The sequence below is a fragment of the Hippopotamus amphibius genome, chromosome 11 (assembly GCF_030028045.1).
Source record: "Hippopotamus amphibius kiboko isolate mHipAmp2 chromosome 11, mHipAmp2.hap2, whole genome shotgun sequence".
Classification (NCBI taxonomy): Eukaryota; Metazoa; Chordata; class Mammalia; order Artiodactyla; family Hippopotamidae; genus Hippopotamus; species Hippopotamus amphibius.
The window spans coordinates 34,392,945-34,418,084 of NC_080196.1; the positions used below are offsets into that span (position 1 = coordinate 34,392,945).

Here is a 25,140-nt window from a genome sequence, read left to right on the forward strand (position 1 = left end):
TTTGGGAATTAAGTCGTCTGTGTATGTCTGTTAGAGCTAGTTAATTTAGTATTGTTCAAGTCTTCTGTTTCCTTAGTGAACTTCTGTCTAGGTGTTCTATTCATTATTGGAGTATTGGAATCTCCAACTATTATTGTAGAACTGTCTATTTCTCCCTTCAATTATTTTGGGCTTCTGTTTTGTATGTATGCATTTATAGTGGCTATATCATCTTCATGAGCTGACTTTTTTATCATTGTATAATGACCTTCCTTGCTGCTTATAACAATTTTTTATTTAAAGTCTATTGTGTCTGATTTTAGCATAACTACCCCAGCTCTCTTTTGGTTACTATTTGCGTGGAATATCTTTTTCCACCCTTTCACTTGCAACTTATGTGTGTCTTAGGATCTAAAGTGAATCTCTTGTAGACAACATAGAGTTGGATCATGTTTTTTTTTTAATCCATTCTGCCAGTTTCTATCTTTTAATTGGGTTTAATCTATTTATATTTAAAGTGATTATTGGTAAGAAAGAACTTCTGGTATCTTACTATTTGTTTTCTTATATCTTACGTCATATCTTTTTTTGTTCCTCAGTCCCTCTAATACTATATTCTTTTGTTTGATTCATTTATTCCCAATGTATCATTTTGGTTCTCTCCTTATTTCCTTTTCTATATAAATTTTAGTTTTCCTCAGTGGTTACCATGGGGATTACAATTAACATCTTAAATTTATAACAATCTAGTTTGAATTGACACCAACTTAACTTCAATAGTGTACAAAAATTTTGCTCCTATATAGCTCAATCTTATGTTGTTTTTATCACAAATTGCATCTTTATATATTGTATGCTGATTAACATAGTTTTATAATTATTGTTTTAGACGTTTGTCTTTTAAATCGTATAGGAAACAAAAAAAGTGGTCACAAACCAAATATACAATAATGTTGGCTTGTATATTTTACCTATATTACCTTTACCAGATTTCTTTCTCTCTATGTATGGCCTTGAGTTATTGTCTAATATCCTTTCATTTCAGCGAAAGACTTCCCTTTAGCTTTTCCTCTAGGGCAGGTCTACTAGTAATGAACTCCCTCAGCTTTTGTTTCTCTAGGAAGGCCCTAATCTCCTCTTTATTTTGAAGGATAGTTTTGTTGGATACAGATTCTTGGTTGAGATTTTTTTCTTTTAGCATTTTATGCCACTTCACTGTCTTCTGACCTCCATGGCTTTTGATGAGAAATCAGTTGTTAATCTTATTGGAGATCCCTTGTACATGATGAGTCACTTCTCTTGTGTTGCTGTCAAGATTCTCTCTTTATCTTTTGACACTTTGATTATAACGTGTCTTGATATGGATCTCTTTGAGTTTGGCCTGTTTGGAGTTTGTTATACTTCTTGGATGTGTAGATTGATGTCCTTCATTGAATTTGGAGAGTTTTCAGCCATTATTTATTCAAATATTCTTTCTGCCTCTTTCTCTCTCTTCTCCTTCTGGAACTCCCATAATGCATATGTTGGTATATTTGATGGTATCCTATGGGTTCTTTAGGCTCTGTTCATTTTTCCAAATTCTTTTTTCTTTCTGATACTCAGAATAATTTCAATAGTTCTATCTTAAGTTCACTCATTTTTCTCCTTCCAGCTTGAATCTAAAGCTGTTGAAACCCACGTACTGAGTTTTTCATTTCAGCCACTGTACTTTTCAGCTCTAGAATTTTTATTTGGTTCTTTTTATAATTTATAGCTCTTTACTGATATTTGTTCATCCTCCTGGTTTTCTTTAGCTTTTTGTCCACCATTTTTTTTTTAGTTCTTTGAGCATATCTAAGACAGTTAATTTAAAATATTTGTCTAGTAAGTCCAGTGTCTGGGCTTCCTTGGTAATGGTTTCTATAAACTTCTTTTTTTCCTATGAATGAACCATACTTCATTCTTTTTATACCTTGTGATTTTTTGTTTAAAGCTGGACGTTCTGAATGTTATAATGTGTCAATCTGGGAATCAGATCCCCCTCCCAAGGTTTGCTGTTGTTGATTATTGAAGTCTGTAGTCATCATTTGTTTATTGACTTTTCCAAACTATTTTTGCTAAGACTGTATGCTTGTGTGTGGTCCTTAAATCTCTGTTCCATTATCTCAGCAGCCAGTCAATGAGTGGAGTGAAAAAACGAACAAAAACAGACAAAAAACCCACCTCTCCTGATCTTTGCAGACACTGACCTGGGGCACTATGTCAGTGCTAAGCCAGTCTGCCTAAAACTCTGCCTTAGCCTTCACCTCCTGGCTGAGCCAAAAGTTCAGCCAAAGGTGCAAGCCTAGGGTCCTCTCAGGTCTTTTCTGAACTTTCATCTGTCCCTGGGCATATACTTTATATGGATTTCCCCATACACATGGTTGTCCTTCAGAGTTCTTATTTCCCCATGTATCTTCCTCCTCAGACTCCTCCTTTCCAGACTTTTAGATCTATCTGCTGCTTGTTCCATTCACTGTTTCTTTCTCTACACAGCCACTGGTAGTATATGTCTTTAAATTCTTTCAGTGGATGCTTTGAAAGCTGTTCCAACTTGGGGGCAAAACAAGGTCAGCCTCAGCACAGATCCCTCAGGAAACTGCCAGACAGGGCAAGTTTCACAGCCACAATCTTTTGAGAACAAGGTGCATATCACCTTCCCCTGGCACTAGCAAGCCACACCAGGAATGTGGGCTGCTGTCCCAATGGACACCTCCAAGCTGGGGAATGGGGGATGTTAGATGAGTAAGCAGAAATGCTACAATGCTTTGTTACTGAAATTTTGCAGCCGCTTTTTTCCTTAAGCACACCACTGGTTGGACTCCATTGTAATTTTTTTTATTAGATGCCAGAGTCAGAAAAAGTTGATTCTGTCAGCTTTTGCCAGTTTAATGATAGCTTCAGTGGAGGAACTGATTCTTGGAGATCTCTGCTCTGCTTTCTGTGACAATATGTTACTTTTTGAGGAACTGTCATACTGTTTTCCACAGCAGCTGTACCACTTTACATTCCTACCAGAAATGTGAGGGTTTCATTTTTTCCACATCTTTCCAACTCTTGTTATTTTCTGTTTTTCTTTTTTAATTATAGGCATCCTAGTAGATATGAAGTAGTATGTCCTTATGGTTTTGATTTGCATTTCTTTAATGACTAATGATGTCAAGCATCTCTTTATGTGCTTATTGGCCATTTGTATATCTTCTTTGGAGAACTATTCAAATCCTTTGCCCATTTTTAATTAGATTACTTGTCTAAGATCCATTTCTTACTTATTATTTTCTAGTCTTTTTCTTACAAGTTTATCCTGAAAATCATGCATTAAGAAAATGTATGTATAAAGCTATCTACAGAACTTTACACAACATGATGTAATTCTTAAACACAAGAAAAGCACTTCTTTCTGTATAAAGGTACATGTTATATTAATTAGGACTCTTTTGGTTGTAACAGAAACTAAACTCACACAAGCTTATTAAAAAAAATGAATAGGTGGTAATTTGTGGTTTGGTAACTGAGAAACTGAGTCAGAATTAGATCCAGGAGGTCAGAGATGTCATCAGGACTCTTTGTTCCCCATTTCCTCAGCTTTGCTTAACTTCTCATTTTCTCTCCACTCAGCAGCAAGTTAGCCCCTGAAGTCTCAAGCTGCCATGGTTTTTATAGGCTTCTATCTAAAAAATGAGAGTGTATCTTTCCTTATAACACCAAAAAAATCTCAGGGAGGATGTTGATTAGTGTGACTTGGGCCACATTTCTATCTCTGAACAATTACTGTGGCCAGGTGGATGAAGTACCCAGACCAGGCCCTGGTCATAAACTCACCCTGGGAAGGCAGGGTCTACCCTACTGAGGAATCTAGACTAAGTCAAATTAATGTGCAGTGGGGGAAGATGAGGTTCTCCAAAGGAAATGCTTCTAAGTAGAAAATAAAATGTCCCCTATAGAGCTGCAAAGATTCACTGCCTTCTTTGTTTGTAGCCTTTTTCTTTGTGGCTTTTTGTCAAAAGATGGGTGCTCAGGTTCTTATCCGCACTAAGATACTAGTAATTGCTGCCCTTTTTTTGTTGGTGAGGGTATGGGGTAGTAAGAGATTAGAAATAAAGATCTTACAGCTCTACCTGTTCCAAAAGCTTAGGAGAAGAACAGAAAAAGCCCATTTTGGAGTTGGGAAGAGGCTAGAACCTGGCTCCTGATTCTGTGACCTTGAGCTTCATAGAGGAACTGAAAGACTCCTCTATAAACAGGTAAGCATTTGCATTCGTCTGATTTCATACGATTAAACTCTTTTAGTCTTATTACATAGTCTCATGACCTGGAAGGACTATTCTTGTATATTGTAAAAAAAATTACCTCCCAGATCTTAGTAAGAAGATGAGGAAGTTGCTGGTAGTTTCCACCAAGGAGTACTGTCACCATCTACCAGATTTATAAGTAAGCTGACCACCAAGTTTCACTCCTCCTCGTCTTCTCTGTTTCCAGCATATGAATACATTTTCATACTGCAAATTATTTGGGGGTCATTTTTAAAAATATACTTTCAGATGAAATACACATTTCCAAGTGATACTTGAGAAGCCAAATCCATCTTTGCATGGAAAACCATCTTTTAAAGATGCTGTTGATTTCTTCACAAGCATACAAGCATATGTTGAAGGCAGCCATAGTGAAGGGTCAAGAAGTCCTTTCTGGCAGTCTTGATTCTGAATTAGTCCAGCTGATACCACTGAATCACAAAATGTAGCTCACTCAGTAGCCCTAAGCAGCTGACACAAGTAGCTAATACAGAGTGCTCTCAACAGGTTCATGTGATGGCAAGTTGATGCTGGGAAACAAGGGAAAAATTGGACAGACTCTTGCAAGAGCCATAAATAATGTGTGATTATACGGCAGCAGTTATCTACAGGTGGGAGGATCAGTGTATTTTTAAGAAAGCATTTCAGTGTATTTTTGTTTTGTGCGTATGTTTCTATTTTTATTTTTTGTTCTTTTGTTTTTATTTTTATAAACTATAGAAAATAGAGCTTGCTAATTGGAGGGGATATTCAAAACGTGGAGTGAGAAAGCACAGGGTTATGGGTAATAAAGGTTAAGAAGCACAGTGATAAAGAAGTAAGACTGATTTTTTCATTAACATACAGAACTGAGTGAAACCTTTTAAAAGAGTCATCTGTAGATACAAATTTTGATAATGCCTTAAAAGTCACAAGCATATGGCCATGTACTTGAACAAGTCTACAAAGGTATAAAATGAGTGGAGTTTATAGTTGTAATCAAAACTCACTGCAGCGCTAACCTGACGCATCATAACAGCCATATTTGTAAGGTGCTTTACAGTTTACACAACACTTTCCCTCATTCTCTCTTTTGCCATATATTTAATGATAGGCATAATTGTGCTACATGCTAATTAGGCTTAATTAGTAAGTTCTTATGAATGACTGTAATTAGTGGGACTGATTTGCTGCCAAAGCGCATTTTCAGTTATTTTTACTGTATTAGTTACCTAGTATTTATAATCAGGATCAGTTTAAATTGTATTCCATTTTGCATCATACATGCTGATCCTCACATATATTAAGAAACAAACTCCTGAATCCTTACTCCTAGACAACTGAGCTCCCCTTGCTCCAGGGCTTTTGTTATGACAAAACTCTCAATTCCTACCAATCGTAATTGCATATCTCTCCCACTGGTCCTCATCTACTCACACTTGAGGGAGACTTGTGTGCAACATTTAACATTCATTCACCAACAAATATTTACTGAGCACCATGTGCCAGAGATTGAGCAAGATATTGGAAGCATGGTTGGCAGAAAGGTCCTGGTCCTTGCCCTGATAGGGTTCACAGACTAATGAGGTAGACAAAGCCTAGATTGTGGCCGGGGAGGTGGGCGGGAAGTTGGCAGACCTATTTTACCCTCCTACTAAGCTACAAACTCAGCTTTTATCATGGGGTCTCCATTTGAATTTTTTCCTCTTTTGGTTCAGCACTCAGGCAAGGAAAACACAGCTGTCACAGATTGTACCCTTCTCTACCCCCCAGCACAGGATGCTATAGGATGGAGTGCCTGGGGCCAACAGCCTGGTATTGAATGGGGGCGGGGGGGCACGGGGAGCAGAATTAGTGAGGTGAAGATATTGGAGAAGCAAGTTCCCAGAAAAGAGATAGCATTTGCAAAGGCCCTGAGGCAGGAAAGAACTTGGCAGATTTAAGAAGCTCATTTAGTGTAATTACAGAGGTTGAGGCAACAGAAGAAATGGCTGAGAAGACTGAAAAGGTGGAGGCTCCTAGAGCCAAGTTAAAAACTTTACCTTGAGGATACTGAGAAGCCATGGAAAAGTTTTAATAACATTTCTGTGCCTTTTGTATTTCAACCCATTATTTACCTAGGTATCTTATCTTTAGGTACAGAGATTCTGTGCAGACAAGAGTAGTATCCTTTCAGATTGAAACACATGGGTAGCTTAGCAGAAACCATGCTTAGGCGCAGCAAGTAGAAAAAGTATGAGCTCAAGAGTCAGAATGCATGCGGGTCTGTGTGATGTTGAACACATTTCTTAACCTCTCCAAGCCACTTTCCTTTTCTGTACAGTTCATAATGTAACATTTAAGTCCCTCATCGGGTTTTGTAGGATCAGAAATAATTATACTGCCTACGACTGGCATTCCATAGGTGGTAGTTTTCTCTATTTTAGCAAGGGAACATTGCTAAAACAAATTTCAATCTCTCTTGGGGAATGGAATCACAAAATAATATATTGTCAAATTGTGAAGAAACCTTAAAGATCTGTCTGTATATGATGCTTGCATTCTTTTTGCAGCAATGATAATTAGTTGGTTTGTTCTCCAACATTACTTATAACATCCAGAGACAGAAAGCTCACTACTGTCTGAAGCAGCCACTCCATGTTTGGCTCTATTAGAAGGTTCTTTTCATGGACTGAATCCAAACCTGCTTCCCTATGACTTCTTTCTAGGGGTCTCGGTAGTACCCCTAATGCCTCTTCCATGTGACACTCCTCCAGGTGTTGGAGGTCATTATCTCTACTACCATTCACCTAGAGTTGTAAAGTTTGTTTATTCAGCCTAACAACAACAATAAAAGGGTCAATTCACCAAGAAAACACAACAATCATAAAACATATATGTACCTAACAATAAAAACATGAAGTAAAGAGTGTTAGTGGAAGATTTTCATTGTAGTAGTAGTAGCAGTAACCATCATTTACTAAGCACCCCCACTATACTTGATGCTGTAGATACATAGGTAAGTCTCAATCTTGTCAACTGAAGAAAGTTAGAAAAGTAAATAAGTGTAACACAACATTACAGATACTGTGACAGAGGTCTGTGCAGGAAAAAGCAGGTGAGGTGGGCACCAAGGGAATAGTCATCTTTATGAAAGAGGGGCTTGCCTCTCATAAGAGATGATATCAATTAACTAGATAATACTTACACTCAACTGGACGTATCCATTTGTGGCATTTGTTAAAATATCATTTTAGAGGTTTTAGTCACACAAAGTATTCAAAACAGCCACTGTCAGTAACTGCAAATGCATTCCTACAAGAGATGTTAATTTTCCCTGTTAACATTCTTTGCAAAGACTCTTGGGTTAGAGTCAGAATAATGGAAGCCAGGCAAGGAAGAAGAGTGGAATACTGTGATTTGCTGTACCTGTAAATGGATGGCAAATATTTGGAAAGAAGGAGCCTCAACTAGTCTTTCATAAGCACTGAAATAGAAAAGATGAGGCATACTGTGTTCGTTGTGGCCATACAATATAGGAAGGCCACAGAAGATGGAGAGGAGTAAAGCACTTCGATGCTTGTTTCTTGGTATGGGGCCCTGTGCTGGATGTCAGGGTAAAGATGACCCAACTAAGAGGCTGATGCATGGGCACAAGGTGATCCAATGCAGAAAGAAGGGGGCAGGGGAACCTTAGAAAAAAATTATTTGATGTGCCTTGGAAATTCTGAGGATATATCCTTGGGCAGATGAAGTTAGCTTTCCTAAAGGAGGCAGCATGTCCAAGAATAAATACAGCAGTGAAGTCTTCCCAGCCTCCTAATGTGGACCTTCTTCATGTGAGCCATAAAGAGCAAAAGGCAGTGAAACTTGAGCTGCTTTCTTAAAGAAAAAACACATGAGAGAGGCAGAAACATGAAAGTAGAATATCAGTGGAGACTAAAAATAATATTTTTCAAGTTTGTTAAAGAAGAATCCCTTCACGAAACAGTTATAAAACTAAAGAGTATGAAATATTCCCCAAAACAAGGAACAAATAATGAGAAAGTGTAGAAAAGCTTATTTCACAATGTGCAAGCCTTCCACCTTTAGAAGTCATCAAAGAGGATAAAGCAAGTGTTGCTAGAAGCAAAAAATACTCATGGAGACGAGTGAGGAAACTGGAGTATTGAGTAGAAGTTCAGTCCCAACCCCATTGCCCAACTGAGGGGACTGAAGTCCAGAGAGGGTCTGTGACTCCTCTCCTAAGACACAGATAGTCCTAAGATTCTTTTCATCCAGCAGGGCATAGCACTGCAACCCAATGATGGGTTTAGCACACACAGCCCATTCAGCCCTTTCTGAACTGACTTGACAAAACAGAGGAACTTATTCCTGGAAAACTCTTCATTTCACCATGATGCTTCATCGAGGGATTTTCTCCTCTGCTGGGGCCCTGGCACAAAGTAATCAGGCCTCTCTTTTGCCTCTCATTTGCTGAGCTACCTTTTTTTTGTTGTCTTTTTTTTTTTTGGTGGGGGTGGGGAGTGGGGTCATGCCTCATGGCATGAGGAACTTACCTGACTAGGGATCAACCGGTGCTCCCTGCATTGGAAACACAGAGTCTTAGCCACTGGCCATCAGGAAAGTCCACTGAGCTACCTTTTTTAAAAAAAAAGTGGTTCCCTTCAGGCATTATTATTAAGACATTATCCACATACCATAAATTTCACCCTTTGAAAGTATACAAATCTATGATTTTTAGTATACTCACGAGGTTGTGTAAATATTACCACTATCTAATGCCAGATCATTTTCATTTCCCTCTAAGGAGACCTGGTCCTCATTAGTAGATACCCCCAATTGTCCCTCCCCTAAACTCCTAATAACCACTAATCTACTTTCTGTCTTTATTGATTTCCCTTTTTTGGTAGCCATTCTAATAGGTGTATAATACTGTCTCATTGTGGTACTCATTTTCATTTCGCTAATGACAAATGATGTTGAGTATCTTTTCATGTGTTTGTTGACCTTTGTATATCTTTTTTGGAAAAATGTCTATTCAAATTCTTTTCCTGTTTTTAAATTGGGTTGTCTTTTTATTGTTGAGTTGTAAAAGTCCTTTATATATTCTAATTACTAGACCCTTACCAGGTGAATGTTTGCAAATATTTTGTCTCATTCTGTGGGTTTATATTTCTTGAAGTGTCCTTTGAAGCAGCTGAGCTACTTTTAACAAATATTAAAACATCTTAAACTAAATTAGGAAGATGTAATTGGTGTCTGAATTATACTTTTAAATTTAATAAGCATTATAATTTTATGAGCAAACCATAGTATGCAAACCATGTTTTGGGGCTTCCAAACTAAGAGTCTAGGGTTCATTGCGGGATCCATCACAATGGTAGTTATCGCTTTTATAGCATTTAGGTGCCAAGTGCTGTTTGAGCACTTTGCACGTATTAACTTATCTAATTCTCACCACAGTCCTATGAGGGAGAAACTTATTACTCAGTGTACACATAAGAAAACGCAAGGCAGAGGGAGGTTAAGTGATTTGCCTGAAGCTTAAGAATGAGTAACGGAGTTGGGCTCCAGATTCCATTGCTGTTAACCATCTGCCACTGAGAAGGTGGAATTAAACCATTTCAAAGAATGCCTAATTCCTCACTTTGAGGAAATAATAGTGTTTTCATGGTGTCTACACTCTGAACAGTTCTCCTCTCTGTACCAAGCCAGGAACTAGTGCCACCCTTCCAGGCGTCTTCATTACTCCTTCCCCTCCCAGTCTAGCTTCAGGACCTTTTCTCCTGTCCACCAGTCCGAGATGTTAGTGTTTGTAAGTAACAGCAAAGCCGCCTGCGTTCCCCATGTGGAGTGGTTCTAAATTTCTTGCCTCTAGTGGGAACCGAGGAGCAGCGGATTCAGCCCAAAGCGGCTCAAGGCCGAGCCGTGGGCGGGGCCAGCGGAGGGGGCGGGAACTGAGCCCCTGCGGACTTGCCTGCAGTGTGCGGCGCCGGCTGCTCAGAGCGGAGCCATGAGCTGGACCTGCCCGCGTTGCCAGCAACCCGTTTTCTTTGGTGAGGCCTGGGCGGAGGAAGGGGAGAAGACGGGGCGAGTGAGAGCCGTTGGGTTCCGTGAGGACGCAAGGAGCTGGCAACGGTGTGATCCCAGACCCCCTTTCCACCTGTGGGGCACACAGCACTCGGGCGGGATGGAGCTGGCCTCCGGAAACACTCCCCATCGTCTCTGGGAATCACGGTGGGCGGGAACAAGGGGGGAAAGGAGCGCTCCTTTTGCTTGGCTCCCCTCTGCCCGGTTCCACCTTGTCCCCCACAGCAGAGAAGGTGAGCTCCCTGGGCAAGAACTGGCACCCATTCTGCCTGAAATGTGAGCGCTGCCACAGTGTCCTGTCCCCAGGAGGGCACGCAGAGGTGAGGCCTGGCTAGGGTGCACAGCCTTGTGTCTGTTACTAGCCCGGAGACACCAGCCCCTGGTTTCAGCCACATCAGCTCACCAAAGGCAACCTCAGCAGCCAGCTCCCAAGATTGCCTACGCAATAGGCACCATACCAACCAGCATTTGGAGAACCTGAATTGTGCTGGTGAATCCCATGCCGTTGTCGGGTGGGAGAGGGAAGCAGCATTGGTTCCTGACCTGCTCTTTCCCTTTCTCCCTGACCACAGTGGCAATTCTGGCATGCCAGCCCACCCCTCACGTCTCCCAGCCCCACCAGCCCAGGCCAGTAGACAGACCTCACCTGGGCAGCCTGTCTTGGGGAAAAGCCTGTGGGGCGCAGGAGAGCCCCCTTGGGCCCTAAGCAGTCCTATTCCCTCTGCTTGTGCCTAGCATAACGGAAGGCCATATTGCCACAAGCCATGCTATGGAGCTCTCTTTGGACCCAGGGGTAAGTACCAGCCTGGAAGGGGCCAGGGGACAGCAGAAACCTCCATGTCGCTGGGGGCTGGGGGCTGGGGGCTGAAGCCTGACGCCTGACCTCCTCTCTGCAGGGGTGAACATTGGTGGTGTGGGCTCCTACCTCTACAAATCCCCCACTCCTGCCAGCACCACTCCCCTTAGCCCCAGCAGCTTCAGCCCCCCCAGGCCCAGGACTGGCCTCCCCCAGGGCAAGAAAAGTAAGTGAGATTGGGCCCCAGCTAGTACTCCTGATGCTTCCCCAGGATGGAACGGGGTGGCACCAGGTGGCAATATCCCACCTAGTCCTCGGCTTCACATTCCTACAGCTTTGTTCAAGGCAAAGTCTCTTCTCCATGGCCCCTTTTTTGATGTTTCCTCATGTCAGCTGCTGAGTAAGAGATAAATTGGGCAGATGACATTATCACCCCCATTTTATGGGTAAGGAAACTGAGGTCTGTAGAGGGCAAATGACCTTGTGCAGTCACAAGGCTAGTCAGAGGCAAAGCTGGCCTGGAACTCAGGCCCCTCCCAGGCCAGGGCCATGGAAGGAATGACCTAGCGTGAGGGGTCATTGAGACGGGCCAGCCCCTCACATTCTTCCACTTCTCTCCTCTCCCTGTTCCTTCCTCCATCCCCTGGAGTGGGCAGTGACATTGTGCTCCCCAACACCTGACACCCCTGCCCTGGCCAGCTCCTATATCAGCTCAGGTTTCCTGAGGATTGAGTTGCTGACAGAGTTGGACTGGTGGGCACCTGAGCCCCTGGGAGGATAAGGAAGCAGGTGGTCCCTCCTGCAGTTAGGGATGGGGTAGGAGGTGGAGTCAGAGGGGACTCAGGTCTGCCTGAGGAAGGCAGGCTCATGTCCATGTGGGTGGGAGGCTCTGGGATGAGCAAGGCTTTTAGAAGAGGGCAGTGACATATGCAGGCCAGGGCTGATGGGCCCTGTTTAGGCCTTGCCTCCACCTCAGCCCTAGTGAGGGCCTCTTCCCCTTAAAGGCCCTCCCCACATGAAGATGTTCACTGGGGAGACCTCACTGTGCCCAGGCTGTGAGGAACCTGTCTATTTTGGTAAGTGACAATAAAAAGCGGGGGGGGGGGTGCAGGATGGGTATCAAAGGGCAGGGAGGTGGTACAAGTGGGTCTCCCTGCCCTGCCTCTTGAACTACCACCTCTCCCCTACCAGCTGAGAAGGTGATGTCTTTGGGCAGAAATTGGCACCGACCCTGTCTGAGGTGCCAGCGGTGCCGGAAGACCCTGACTGCTGGGAGTCATGCTGAGGTGAGCAGGACAGGGGTGGGTGATTATGCGGGGAGGAGGGAGGCTGAAGATGGGAAAAGAGCCAAGCTGAGACATCTCTCTTTCTCTCTGTGTCCCAGCATGACGGCGCCCCCTACTGCCACATCCCCTGCTATGGCTACCTGTTTGGCCCCAAAGGTGGGCAGCCCCACCCCAGACACTGAGCCCAAAGTATGGCATGTGGGTCTGTGGGGATGTGTGAATAACTTCTCCTGTGGTCAAACATACCCCAGCCCCTTCCCAGTTCCCTCCAGCCTTCAGCCCAGCACCCCCCACCCCCACCCAGACGGCAGCCCCAAGGCCCTTGGTGATGGGGCTTTCTCCCTCAGGTGTGAACATTGGTGATGTGGGCTGCTACATCTATGACCCCGTGGAGATAAAATCCAAGTGAGATGCTCACAGCAGAGGTCACCCTAACCCAGGCCTCCCATCATCCCCTCCATGGTCCAATGGAAGTTACAGAATTCTCTAATATAATGAGGGTGGGAGAAGGTGGGATTCTGGCATCCTGGGCCTAGGCTCCATGGTAGACCAGAGTTTAGACTTTCTCTGCCAACTCCTCCCTTTCCCATTCCTACCTAATCAGGGGACATAGGCCACCCCATTTGAAGGGTAGCCTCTTGGTCTTCCCAATCCCTTGACCCAGCAAATTCTGTAACTTCACAGTACTCACAAAACTTGCGTTTATTTTGGCTTCTCCAATAAAATATTGGCTCCCATGCCTTCAACTCTTCTTTGGGCATGAGGCCTAGACAGTGGGTTGGAGGGTGGGGAGTGGGGGGTGGGGGGGATGCATTACCCTGCATAGTGTCTGAGAGGTAGCAAAGCCAGCCATGGGAACAAAGAGCTCTGGTCTCCTGGTCCCCTGGCTCTGGCATTGGGCAGCCCCCAGCACCACACAGTGGACAACATGCCCACCAGCCCTGTTGGTACCAGAAGTTGTCATAGGACAGTTCTTTCTTTAGCACCGTCTCTAGAGGAAGCACCTTATTCAGCATCTCTTTTGAGCATGAGAGCAGATAGATCCTGTGGCGAGGTCTGCTAAGAGGCTTCATTATCCATCTGAGAGATGACCAGACAGACCCAGAGAGGGAAAACCATATGCCCAAGGTCACCCAGAAATCAGTGACAAAGCTGGGACCAGAACCCAGGGCCAGAGTCAGTGGCTTCCCATCCAGGGCTCATCCCACAGCTCCTCGCTGTTGTCCCAACCCAGAGGCGCCTTTATTTATAGAATCCTCCCAGCCATGAGAGGGGTGCCAGAATCCTCCAGCAGCCCACTGCATTCTGGGAAGTTGCTCTCTTGCTGCAGGCCAAATCCTCAAGGCTGGATGAGCACAGAGAGGGGGCAACTCCAGCCCTGGGCAGGGGGCTTGCTGCCCCCAGCCCCGGTCACAGGGCCTGCCCTTCTGTTCTCCCAGCCCCTGCTGCAGAACTTCTGTGGAGGGTCTGCCCCTGATTCCACTCAGTCCTGGACCTGCTTCATGGGCATCTCTTCCTCCTGAGGGCTGGATGGGGCACTGGGAAGGAAGGAGTCATGAGCAATGGTGGGGGTTAGCCTCCCAGCCTACCACCCCAGCCTGCCCCATTAGGGCTGGCCTAGGGCTCCCCCCATCTCTCGATATACAAACACATGTACTCCCACAAGTGACTCCCACACATGCTTGACACATCCCTGACATGTAGGCATACTTGAGTGTGTGTACACATCCTCTTCTTCCTGGGCACACACACAGGTAAGGACTCATGTACACTTTTATACATGCAGTTTACATACGTTAGGTCATGTGCCCAGGCACACTCGCATACATGCACCAGATACACATGTGCAGACTGTCTTCCTCTCTGAATCTTACCTACGGTGTCAGGTACCTGAGCAGCCATACCCACACGCACGTGCTCACACACCGTCCTGTGCACACACCTTTTCCTTTCCACGTCTTGGATGGTCTCTGGCAGCTGTGCCTGCTTTGTCTCTGGTAGCAGGAGGGCAGTGCAGGCAGCCAGCAGGGCGATCCCCCCATAAGCAAGCTTGGGCAATGACAGCCATACTCCGTCCAGCAAGGCTGCCACTGGGGCCAAAGAGCCCCCCAGCCGGCCCACCAGTGCAGTTAGCCCCATCCCTGTCTGTCTGTTCAGAAAGAGAGGATGGAGGAGGGGGTTGGAGCTCACATCTACTTGTGGTCATGCCTCATGGGGCTCCCCTCCTGGGCTGACAGGCCCTGGTGCTCTCTTCTCCCCAGACAGCTAAGAAAGCTGGGGCTTCTTTCAGGTCTTCCCACCCACACCCAGGCCAGGGGCCCCCAAGGCAGCACCCACCAGAGGATAGGGCCCCATTCTGATATTACCAATCAAGGACTGCTGAAGGGAAAAAAAAAAGTCATCAGAAAGAGGATGGGGAAAGGGTAGTGCGAAAGGAAGGGGTCAGCAGCTGGAGCAGACTCTGCCATGTTAGAGGAGACACAAGGCTTTCTAAACATGCCCAGATGCCTAGCCATCTCCTCCCCACCTGTCACCAGCTACCTGAAAGGGCTGGGGCCTTATGTCCAGAGACAACCCCCAAGCGCAGCTCTGCTTGGGCTGTGGTGAGTGTGATGTGGGATGGACAGATGGAGCCTTTTGGGACTGTTTTCTTTTAAAGGAGGCCCAGAGAAGTCTGACCTTGCTCAGGGTCACTTAGTAAAGAAGATTAAATGTCCCAGCTCCTCCCAGACTTAGCAAACACAGATGGCTCTGATTAGTTCTGTAAGGAATGGGTGATAGGGTGTTGGTAAGAGATGTGACTAACGAGCCCTCCCTCCAGGTGGCTTGCCAGAGACCCCTCACCTGAGCACGGTAGGGTACAACTCCGACGTGAACAGGTAGGCAGTGGTGAAGGCAGCTTCAGAAAAACCCTTCCCCATCACCGCCAGGGCGGTGCTCCAGTACTTCATCTCTGGAGGAAAAGGGGTTCAGGCAGTGAGCAGGCTTTGAGGTTCTCCCAGGATAGGAGGTGGCACCTCCGGTGAGGGCGGGACTTAACTGGCCTTTTGTCGGGACTTCCGGGAAAGGGCTCGTAGGGGTGGGGATTCTCGGCCAGGAGGCGGGGACCTACGGGAATGGGCGGGGCTTGGGGCGGGGCTCACCGGAGGACAAGAGCAGCCTGAAGGCCAAGGCGAGGGCGGCGCCGAGCAGCGTTCCTGCCAGCGTGAGGCGGCGTCCGGCATGACGCACCGACAGGTAGACCAGCAGCTTGGAGGGCAGCTCCACGGCCCCGAACAGCAGCTGCGTCTGGTACACGTTCAGCCCCAGTCCCGACACATCCAGGCTCACGCCGTAATAGGAGAAGTTCACTCCAAACCTGAGGGGGTTCCCGATGCCACTCAGGGGTCCTCCTTCGCGCCCCCTTGTCCTCTCTTCTCAGGAGCCTTGGCCTTTTAGAGGGGCCATCTCCCCCACCTTCGGAGCTCACTGCCCACGACCTTCCCTGTCTCCATAATCCTTTCTGAGTGTGCAGCACATGCCAGTAGCCCAAGCACCTTTACCTGATCTTCACAGCAACCCTGTGAAATAGGAACTAATAGCGTCCGGTTGTACAGAAGAGGCACTGAGGCTCAGAGTGTTAAGTGGCCTGTCCAAGGGCTCACAGTAAGGAAGTGGCAGAGCTTGAATCTGACTCCACGTGTCTCTGATGCCTGATCCATCCTCGCCTTCCAGAGCCCCATCCCTCTGGAGGCGGATCCTCCCACCATCCGGAGTTACAGTTTCACTTGTCCCTTGCCCTCTCAAATTCAGCACCAGCCTGGAGTCTGGCCCTCCCCCACCCCGTCAGGCCCAGTTCAGCCCCCTCCTCACCACACCACCATGCAGCACAGTGAGATGTGTCGCAGCCGTGGTGTCCGGAACAGGTCTAGGTACGAGGGTCTTCGGACCACCCGCTCTGCAGCAGCCACTTTGTTCAAGGCCTGGTGGGAAAGGAGGAGAGTTTGTGACATTGGAGTTGGCTGTGTGGCCTGAGCAAGGCACCTTGTTCTCCCTGGGTCTCCATCCTTCTCTTCTGCAGTAGTCCGGGAGGGGATGCACGTGGGAGATGGGGAGGGGATGCACGTGGGAGCTGGGGAGGGTGGGCCCTGAGTCAAGGGTGTGGCCCACCAGGGCCAGTAATACATCCTGAAGAGTTTGGAACACACCACTGGGGGCCAGGAGCTTTTCTTCCACACAGAGTGGACCCCAGGAAGGGGACCGTTGACACAGGCCCCCCATACACACACACACACACACACACACACACACACGTGCACTAGCATGCACTCACACATACATTCACTCTCACCTCCCGGCTTAGGCCGTCCTCACCCACAGGCTGCCCATTGAGCCTGGCACAACGGAGCAGGTACCTGTGGGCCTCTTCCACACGGCCCTGGGTCAGAAGCCAACGTGCAGACTCAGGCACCCACCTGGGGGACAGGAGGAGGCCCTTCAGTCAGTCAGCGCCCTAAGTCACATCTCCCTGCTTGGCACACCACAGGCTGTCAGCCTCCAGGCTCTTCGCCGCACAGTCCGCTCAGCCCGGAACATGTTCTCTTTCCAAGCCCTCCTCCTGATGAACTATTATTCATCCTTTAAGGCCCTATTTCAAAGCCACCTCTTCCCACTATTCCTTGCCCAGGCCCAGGTCCTCCACAGCCTGGGAGTCCCTTCTCTACTCAACTGAATTGGTCTCACTCCCAAAACCTCAGCCCCCAGCAGCAGCTACCCACGTCTCCCACAGGTGACAGGAGGGCATAGGATGAAAGAGAGACAGACATACAGACATACCCAGAGGGATCATCCAAAATCAGGTCATTTTGGGGAGGCAATGAAATGCCTGCCTCGCCCAGCCACCCACCCTCCTGCTTGGACTCCCAACCCCTGTGCTGGATTTGCCCCCACCCCACCCCTCCAGGGCACCAGCCTGTTTGTGCTTAGCTCTGTCTCTCCATCTCTGTCTCTCGTCACTCATGTGTTCATCTCTCTGTGCCTCCAAGTCTGCCTTTCAGTCCTGGTCTCTCAGTGGTTCTCTCTCTGTCATTCCATCTCTGTCTCTCTATATATCATCTCTATCTCTGTTTCTCTGCTTTGCATTCCCGGTGCCATCTTTGTGTTGATCTCTGTCTCTCTTTCTCTCTCTTGGTCACTGACTGTTTCTCTTCATCATTCAGTCTCTTTGTCTTCGAATCTCAGCCTCTGATTAATTCAGTTTCTGGCCTCCTGTATCTCCCACTCCCCAGCTGCCCACAGGTCTCACCAGAGGCTAAGGATGCCTGGGGCACAAGGCAGGGTGACAGCCAGCAGAAGCCATCGCCAGTCCCGAATCAGGTAGCCGACCAGTGCTAACAGCATCACACCCCCTGTCCAGAAGGTGCTGCTCAGGACACCTGCCACGGTACGGTGTCTCACGTCCAACCACTCCAGCTCTGGACCCCGGATGCAGGTTGGAGACAGGAAGACAGTTAGCAAGGGCCAGATGGGCTCAGTCTCACCATTGACAACTGCCTCCCTCCGGTCTTCTAGGCCCTACCAGTTCTTTGCCTGTCTCACCCAGTGGCATCACAATGATGGTGAAGCCGGCCAGAGCTGTGCCAGTGAGGGTACGAGTGATGGCAAACATGGTGTAGCTGATGGAGGCTGCAGACGCCAGGCCCAGCACCAGGGAACTCACATAGGCCACGAGCAGCAGGCGGCGCCGTCCAAACCTGCACAGGGGTCACATAGGGTCAGTGCCCTGTAGAGGGGAAGTCCCAAGACAGAGGTATACCAGGCCCATCCCCCAGGTAGTGGAAAAGGGTTCCCCATCCCACTCCCTTATTGGCCCTGCTACCTCACCCCACCTGTCAGACAGGTATCCGTAGGCCACGGCCCCCACCAGCACACCGCCGAAGAAGAAGGTGGATGTGGCTCTGTTCAGGCCTTTCTGCTCACACACCAGGTCCCACTGCAGGGACAGGCAGGGAGGAGCCTCCTATGGGCACAGGCCCCTCTCCAGCTGGTACTAATCCCTTTTCTCCCAGACCCCAGGGTCTTCTGAGGTCAACTGTGCCATCCTGTACCTCCATGTCAGATGATAAGCCCCCAACTATTCACCCCAGATTGGGGGGTGGAAAACTTTGCCCCTCCCAATACTGCAGCCTCAGTTTCTTCCCATAGAAGGCCTTGACCGTGACAACAGGAGTTCTGCTCCTTCCCAGAGTGACTGCCCCCCACCTGTACTCCTCCAGATGGATTAGGTAAATACTAGAACTGGGGCCCAGAAAGAAAGGAGAGAATGAGTCCTTTATTGTTCCTCCACCTCTTACTACAGAAAACCCTTCTCAAATCTCTGCCCCAGCTCCTTAGAGCCATCTCAGCCCTCCCTGCCCTAATCACCTCCCAATTAGTAATAGCACATAGGGGCTTTACTACAAGCCAGAACTAAGCTCAATGCTTTAAATTTATAGATCCCATCTACAGATTGGTAAACTGAGACTCTAAATGGTAATGTGTCTAATACCCACATGGTAATCACCCAAGGCAATGGCAGCCCCATCCACTCACACGTCCCCCAACCTCCCAGCTCGGTACCTCAGTTGCAATGGTGGAGGAGAATTCCGAGCGGTCGTACTCCCAGCCCTGAGGGCAGGGCACTGTGGAGGGCTCACCCTCCAGTTGCTCCCCAGGGCTCTGCCCAGCTCCCCACAACGTGGTGTTGGGGAGGGCCTGGGGATGAGTGAAGCGGAGACAGGAGCTGAGCCTGCCATCAGGCTCCCGGGGCAGGTGAGCCTCCAGCCACGTGTCCTGGTGACTGAGGTTGGCAGGGGCTCCAGGCAGGGCACAGCGGTGGGCCGGCACAGCAGCCAGGAAGATGGGCAGGAGGAAGTGCATGGGCAGCATCACACGGGGCAGGGCCAGCAGTGCCACGTTCCGCAGCTGGAAGGGCCCAAAGCCGCCCACCTCTTCTAGCAGCTCCTCAAATGCCATGCCGCCCACCCACTAACCTTCTCCAGCACGGACTCCCTCTGTAGTGCCCAGCACAGCTCAAACCACCCACCACTTGGACCCTTGGACTCTGGAGGTGGGAGTAGACAGACTGAGGAGCAGAGAGCCTGCAGCCAGAATCCAGCCCTGCGGGGCTGGCCCAGCACTGGGCCCTCCCAGGTCAACCAGGTCTCCAGGGATCCCTGCCTGTCTGACCCAGTGCCTGGGGGGAGGGGCTGCCATCTATTCAGACATCACTGACTGTGGCTCTGGGACTTACATATTGGTGCTCAAGGACCAAGTGGGGTAGCATCAGGCTTCCATGATGGGGTAGCTGAGTGTGTAGGAGGTGAAACCCTAGCCCCTTGGTCAGCAGAGCTTTCCAGGGTCCCTAAAGGGAGAAGTCCTCTGGAGCATAGTGCCAGATCTCCCTGGATGCCCTTTGTCCTGTGAAGACTTAGTTCAGCTTTGTCTGTTTGCAGCCACAGCCTGGCCGGCAGCTCAGGATTCAAGACTGAGAGCCACGGCCAACCAGGTGAAGGGTTCTTCCTGCTGAGCCACAAGGCCTCCCTGTACCCCTACCTGGAGCTCATGCCCTGGCCTGAGACACACCTGGAACCACACTTGGCAGCCCGGCTGATCTGGGAATCCCAGACCCATCACCCTCTCGCTTTTTCACTCAGGGCTTTCCCATATACACAGTCCCTTCTGCCTACCCTCTGCCCCTATTTCAGGAGCTTCCCAGATTACCCCCTGGTGGGTGGGAGAGGGGTGGTAGGGAAGGAAAGGGTTTGCCTAGGTCCTGGCATAGTTGCCTGCAATGAACGCCTAAGACTCAGAGTTTGTCTGACCTCCCCACTCAATTCTCATTCATAGCCCTTGCTGCAAAAGCACAGGGGAAGCCAGCAATGTCAGATTTATTCTGATCTGGTTCTCTAAAAGCCAGATTGGCAAATAAGCTTCTAATAAGCCCAAGCTACAAAAATATTTTAAAACCTCTTACTTAATCTAGCCCCCACCTTGAACAGATAAGGAAAATGATTTGGGAGGCTGGGAACACGGCTTGCTGGGGTCACGCAGATTCTCAGCAGCAGAGTTGAAGAGACGACCAGGACCCCCGACTCTGGCCCAGGCCTTTGACCCAAGCTGCTGAGCTGGAGATGTTCCAGTCTGCACAAGGCTGGGCTCCCTGAGAAAGCTATGGGAAATGAGCTAAATTGTTGACATGGTGTCTGTTAATGGTGCTGCTAAATAGGCTTTCGAGTGAGGGCGGTGATTTGGTGGTGGTGACAGGAGGTGATAATAGTAAGAGATATTGAATCTCTAGTGCAACCTCAGCCACAGTCCCTGCCCTCAGTGAGTGTGTAGTCCAGCAGGGGGGTTAAAACAAGTGATACAAACCCCCCTGCCTCCATTCTCACCCCTCTCAACCCACCACACACCCACCACAATGAACATTTAAAAACGCAAATCTGACAGGGTAATATCTTTTTGAAACCTATCACTATAGGACTTCCCTGGTGGTCCAGTGGTTAAGACTTCACCTTCCAATGCAAGGCGCGTGGGTTCCATCCCTGGTCAGGGAGCTAGGATCCCACATGCCTCCTGGTCAAAAAACCAAAACATGAAACAGAAGCAATATTGTAACAAATTCGATAAAGACTTTTAAAATGGTCCACATCAAAAACAAACAAACAAATAAAAAACCTTTGCCAGCTGCCTCTGCTGGAGGGTGAAATTCCAGCTCCCTAGCTTGGCACATATGACGCCCCCCCTCACCGGCCCCCCCATATGACTCCTCTCCCTGAGTCTGTCTCTGATCCCTCTCCACCATGCCCCATTCCCTCCAGTTCCCTGGGTGCAGTTCTGAGGGCAGCCCTGGCCTCCCTCCTATTCACCTGGTGGATGCCCCAGCCACCCTGGAGACCAGTTCAAGAGTGAGAAACTCCTTCCCTCTTGCTGTCACCACATGTGACCCCCACATGGTTGGTTCCTCCCTCATTTGATACTATGTAATCATTTCTATAAAAATGTAAAATACCATAACTGTTTGCAGTTCCTGAGGGGTAAGTTTTGCAGCCATCTCATCACCATGGTCCATCCAGCTATTCCACAGGGGAATACGCTGAGGTTTTTTCCACAGCCAGAGAGAACAGCCAATGAGGCCAACCCCAGGCATTGGCTGTGGTGCCTTCGTTTTCATAGTGGAGGTTACTCTCCTGCCTTAACATGAGACATAGCTAATAGTCGCCTCTCCCTCTTTGCATTGGCTTCTAGGAAACTCAGATCTCAATCTGCAGCCCCTTTCTACAGAGAGTCATTTGGTACTAACTGTACCCCAGCTTCATCTTATTCCCTGCCTCCACCCCAGATGGCAGCTCTCCTCTTTGATGTCATCAAGGAATGGTGGTGACAATGACAGTGATGTTTGGAAGCTGGACAAGCGAGGACAAGCAAGGTATGAAATGCCAAGAGTCTAACCAGAAGACAGATCAGCTCTGAATCATCAGTCAAGAGCTGGTTTTGATTAAATTTTTAACCATCCCCATGACCCTCCAACCTGGGAATCCAAACCTGGGCTCAGAGGCCAAGATGGAAGGAGACCCTCATTTATACCAGACTAGATGAAAAGGAGCCTTGTGCACTGTAAAAATAACTCCTTACTTGAAATTACATTAGAACTGTTGGAGGGTCTGGGAAAGAATAAGTTCCTGGGATAAACAGTTCCCTATTTGGGACTGCTTATAATAGGGACTTCTCACACTTTAGGATTTCTTACTCTTTTGCCTCTCTTTCCACTGCGTGACCTCCCTGTCTTACCTGGGGCTTCACTGACCGTTAATCATTGCTACAATCCATGTAATCATTTCCTACATTGATGATGGTGGTCATGATAGAATCCATTGTAGTGGCAAATATGGTAATGGGATGGTATACCAGTGATGGAGGTGGGAATACTGATGGCAGAAATGATGGTGATTGGAGTAGGGATGAGGGGTACGGGGCTAGGGATAGTGGTAATAGTGATGTGGTTACGAGGGCAGTGGTGGTGATGAGGGTTATGTGGTAGATGATACGGATGGTGGTGGTGGTGGTGATGATGGTGAAAATGGTGGTGGTGCTTATACTGAAGATATGTAAGCTCCTGGAGAAGAAGAATTCTGTCTCTCTTGTTAATTGTGTCATCAGAGCCTAGTGGTGGCGATGGTGATGGTGATGGTGGTGGTGACTGCAGATGACGAGAAGGATATCTGTGATTTGAGTAATAAGGGTGCTGGTAATGGCGGGTAATAGAGTTAGGAGTGGGTAATGGACATAGAGGTGGTGATTGTGGTCAAATTGACAGTGGTAGCAGTGGGTGATGTTACACTACTTTGGGCTTAATTGTACATGGGATGAGGAAGAATGCAGAAGATGCCACCTGGAAATGATGAAAGTGGGCTTGTCTCATATTTCTCTATGACTTATGGGAGAGAGAAATCTGACCATGCAGATTCTCCTCCTCCATCATCGCATCACCATGGGCAAGACTAGGCTCCTGCATCGGCTGAGGACTTAGAAGGTCATCTTGACCATCCTTCAGTCTTGGCTTGGTCTCCGCTCTTATCCTGGCCTTGACTCCTGAGTAGCCAATGGGAAAATCTCAGCAGGCCCCAGTGTATGATGATCAGAGACATGACACCCTCCACATTCCCACTCTGCTCTCTTTTCCAGAGTGTCCCCAAAGGGCCTCTCTTTACCAACAAATGCCCCTCCAGTGTCCTGGGTCTTTTGACCCCTATTAAGCCCCTGATTGAGGAACCTTGCTCGAGCCACTTATTTCTCTGTGCCACTGTCCTCAGAGCTCTCTTGGCCATAGGACAGAAAAGGTAGTCTTTCTGAGGAAGTGGGGAAAAGATCAGCGGGGGGCTGGGCAGGTCCTTACGTGTGAAGCAAGGTGTCAGGGAGGTGTGTGCCTCACAGGTCTCAAGCTTCTGGGGGACGAGGGTGAGCAGGGGCACTCTGCGACCCTCTAAAGCTGTCCTCCTTGGCATAGCCTACCCCTGCCCCAGGTCTGGTCCTGCCCCTCTTCACTCCTCTCTTTACTCTCTGAATCATGCCAGTGACCACCACACTGAACCACATATAGTCCTCACACCTCCACACCTTGCCCCCACTGCTCTTCATCTGGCCAACTACTGTTTCTCCTTCAAAATTCAGTCTAAGAGTCATATTCATCGGGGGGCTTTCTTCAAATTTGCAGTCTGGCCTGGGAGGCCCTACCCGAGCCTCATGTATCAGCGCACATAGAGCCTCATGGAAAGTGAAAGTTAATTTACAACCACCTCCTAGAGGGCACACTGCTTTTCTCAGTTCCTGGGTGGTGTCCCATGTCCAGCATAGCCTCTGGTATATGTGGGGCTCAGAATTAGTTGAATGAATGAATGATTGAAGGCATGCTAAACAACAATGAATAAACCATACACAGCATTCTTTCATTCATTCATAATAATCAAAGAAATTAAAAATAGAACAAGATAATTTTCATCTACTTGATTATTCTGGGGCTTTCTCCTAGAATTAGACTTGCAGACGTACGCAAAGACTGGAGCCAGGATGTTTATTTTGGCACTATTTGAAATAGTGAAAAGCTGGAAAGAATCTAATGAAAGCTCAATGTGGAGCTAGTTAGATAGATGGTAGAACATTCATGTCACAGACCATTACATAGGCATTAAAAAGAACACGAGGGTCCTCCTACATTGCTTGTGGGAAAGTAAAATGGGATGGCCTTTGTGGAAAAGTTTGGTAATTCCTCAGCATGTTAAACACAGAGTTACCATCTAACCCAGCAATTCTATTCTCTACTCTACCTATATACTTAGATATATATACCCAAGAAAAATGAAAACCCATGCTCACACAAACACTTGTAAACGTATGTTCATAGCAGCATTATTCATAATAGCCTAAAGGTAGAAGCAACCCAAAGTCCATCAGTTGATGAATGGATAAACAAAATGTGATATATCCATACAACAGAATATCATTCAGCCCTAAAAAGGAATGAGGTACTGATAAAAACTAATATGGATGAATCTTGGAAACATGCTGTGCAAAGAAGGCAGTCACAAAGAGCCATATATGGTGTGATTCCAATGATACAAAATGTCCAAAATAGGCAAATCTATATAGAGACAGAAAGTAGATTGGTGGTTGCCTAGGGCTGGAGGGGTTGGGGGGAAATGGGCGTGACTACTAACAGGTATGGAGTTTCTTTCTGGGGTGATGGATATGTTCTAAAATTGATTGTGATGATCGGTTGTACAACTATAGTATACTAAAAACAAGGAAGAGCTGTATTTTAAGACCTTGTTGGGTGTAAAACTCATGTTTCAGAATGGTAGGTATAATATGCTCATCTATTTATAAGAAATATATATGGAGAGAGTGCTATTATTATATACATAAAAGGAGGTCTGAGATGGTACACACCAAGCCATTCACAGGGGTCACCTCTAGATGATTAGATTTGTGGATGGGAAGCTTTCATGTTTTATTTTATATGCTTTTAGCAGTTGCCTTTTTACTACAAATATGACCTGCATTTGACATTTTTGAACAAAAAGGAAGGTGGGGGCCCCACTGAAAGCTAGTGAATCAGGCCCTAGAGCCCCCTTGCATCACATCAAAAGAAAGAGCAGCCCAGGAGGCCACGGAGGGAAACAGGAGATGGTTACACATTCCG

General features: G+C 47.5%; 2 protein-coding genes across 2 annotated transcripts in view; one reads left to right on the forward strand and one right to left on the reverse strand.

Annotated features, from left to right (window-relative positions):
- CRIP3 (cysteine rich protein 3) overlaps positions 1 to 12,870 on the forward strand; it is a 21,663-nt gene extending 8,793 nt beyond the window's left edge. The window contains 10 exon segments of the mRNA XM_057698185.1: positions 4,177 to 4,241; positions 10,099 to 10,223; positions 10,226 to 10,306; positions 10,566 to 10,660; positions 11,076 to 11,133; positions 11,237 to 11,362; positions 12,141 to 12,212; positions 12,328 to 12,422; positions 12,521 to 12,578; positions 12,770 to 12,870. Of these exon segments, the coding sequence (XP_057554168.1) occupies positions 4,177 to 4,241; positions 10,099 to 10,223; positions 10,226 to 10,306; positions 10,566 to 10,660; positions 11,076 to 11,133; positions 11,237 to 11,362; positions 12,141 to 12,212; positions 12,328 to 12,422; positions 12,521 to 12,578; positions 12,770 to 12,831 (837 nt within the window). The 3' untranslated portion in view covers positions 12,832 to 12,870.
- Positions 12,871 to 13,106: 236 nt separating this feature from the next.
- Positions 13,107 to 19,415, reverse strand: SLC22A7 (solute carrier family 22 member 7). Its single transcript, XM_057699279.1, has 10 exons — positions 19,020 to 19,415; positions 18,290 to 18,417; positions 18,000 to 18,154; positions 17,707 to 17,875; positions 16,753 to 16,876; positions 16,275 to 16,384; positions 15,566 to 15,780; positions 15,267 to 15,375; positions 14,365 to 14,571; positions 13,107 to 13,960 (listed from the first exon to the last, which is right to left on the reverse strand). The coding sequence occupies exons 1-10, from the start codon at positions 19,413 to 19,415 to the stop codon at positions 13,906 to 13,908; spliced, it is 1,668 nt and encodes a 555-aa protein (XP_057555262.1). The 3' UTR covers positions 13,107 to 13,905.
- Positions 19,416 to 25,140: the final 5,725 nt, after the last annotated feature.

What these genes read in the sequence shown, in the direction of transcription:
- SLC22A7 (XM_057699279.1), bottom strand. Translation starts at nt 19,415, where the DNA reads ATGGCATTTGAGGAGCTGCTAGAAGAGGTGGGCGGCTTTGGGCCCTTC. An exon ending in CATCATTGTGATGCCACTGG is followed by an intron (nt 17,876 to 17,999) that starts GTGAGACAGGCA and finishes TCCGGGGTCCAG; the next exon opens with AGCTGGAGTGGTTGGACGTG. An exon ending in TTGTACCCTACCGTGCTCAG is followed by an intron (nt 14,572 to 15,266) that starts GTGAGGGGTCTC and finishes CTTTCTGAACAG; the next exon opens with ACAGACAGGGATGGGGCTAA.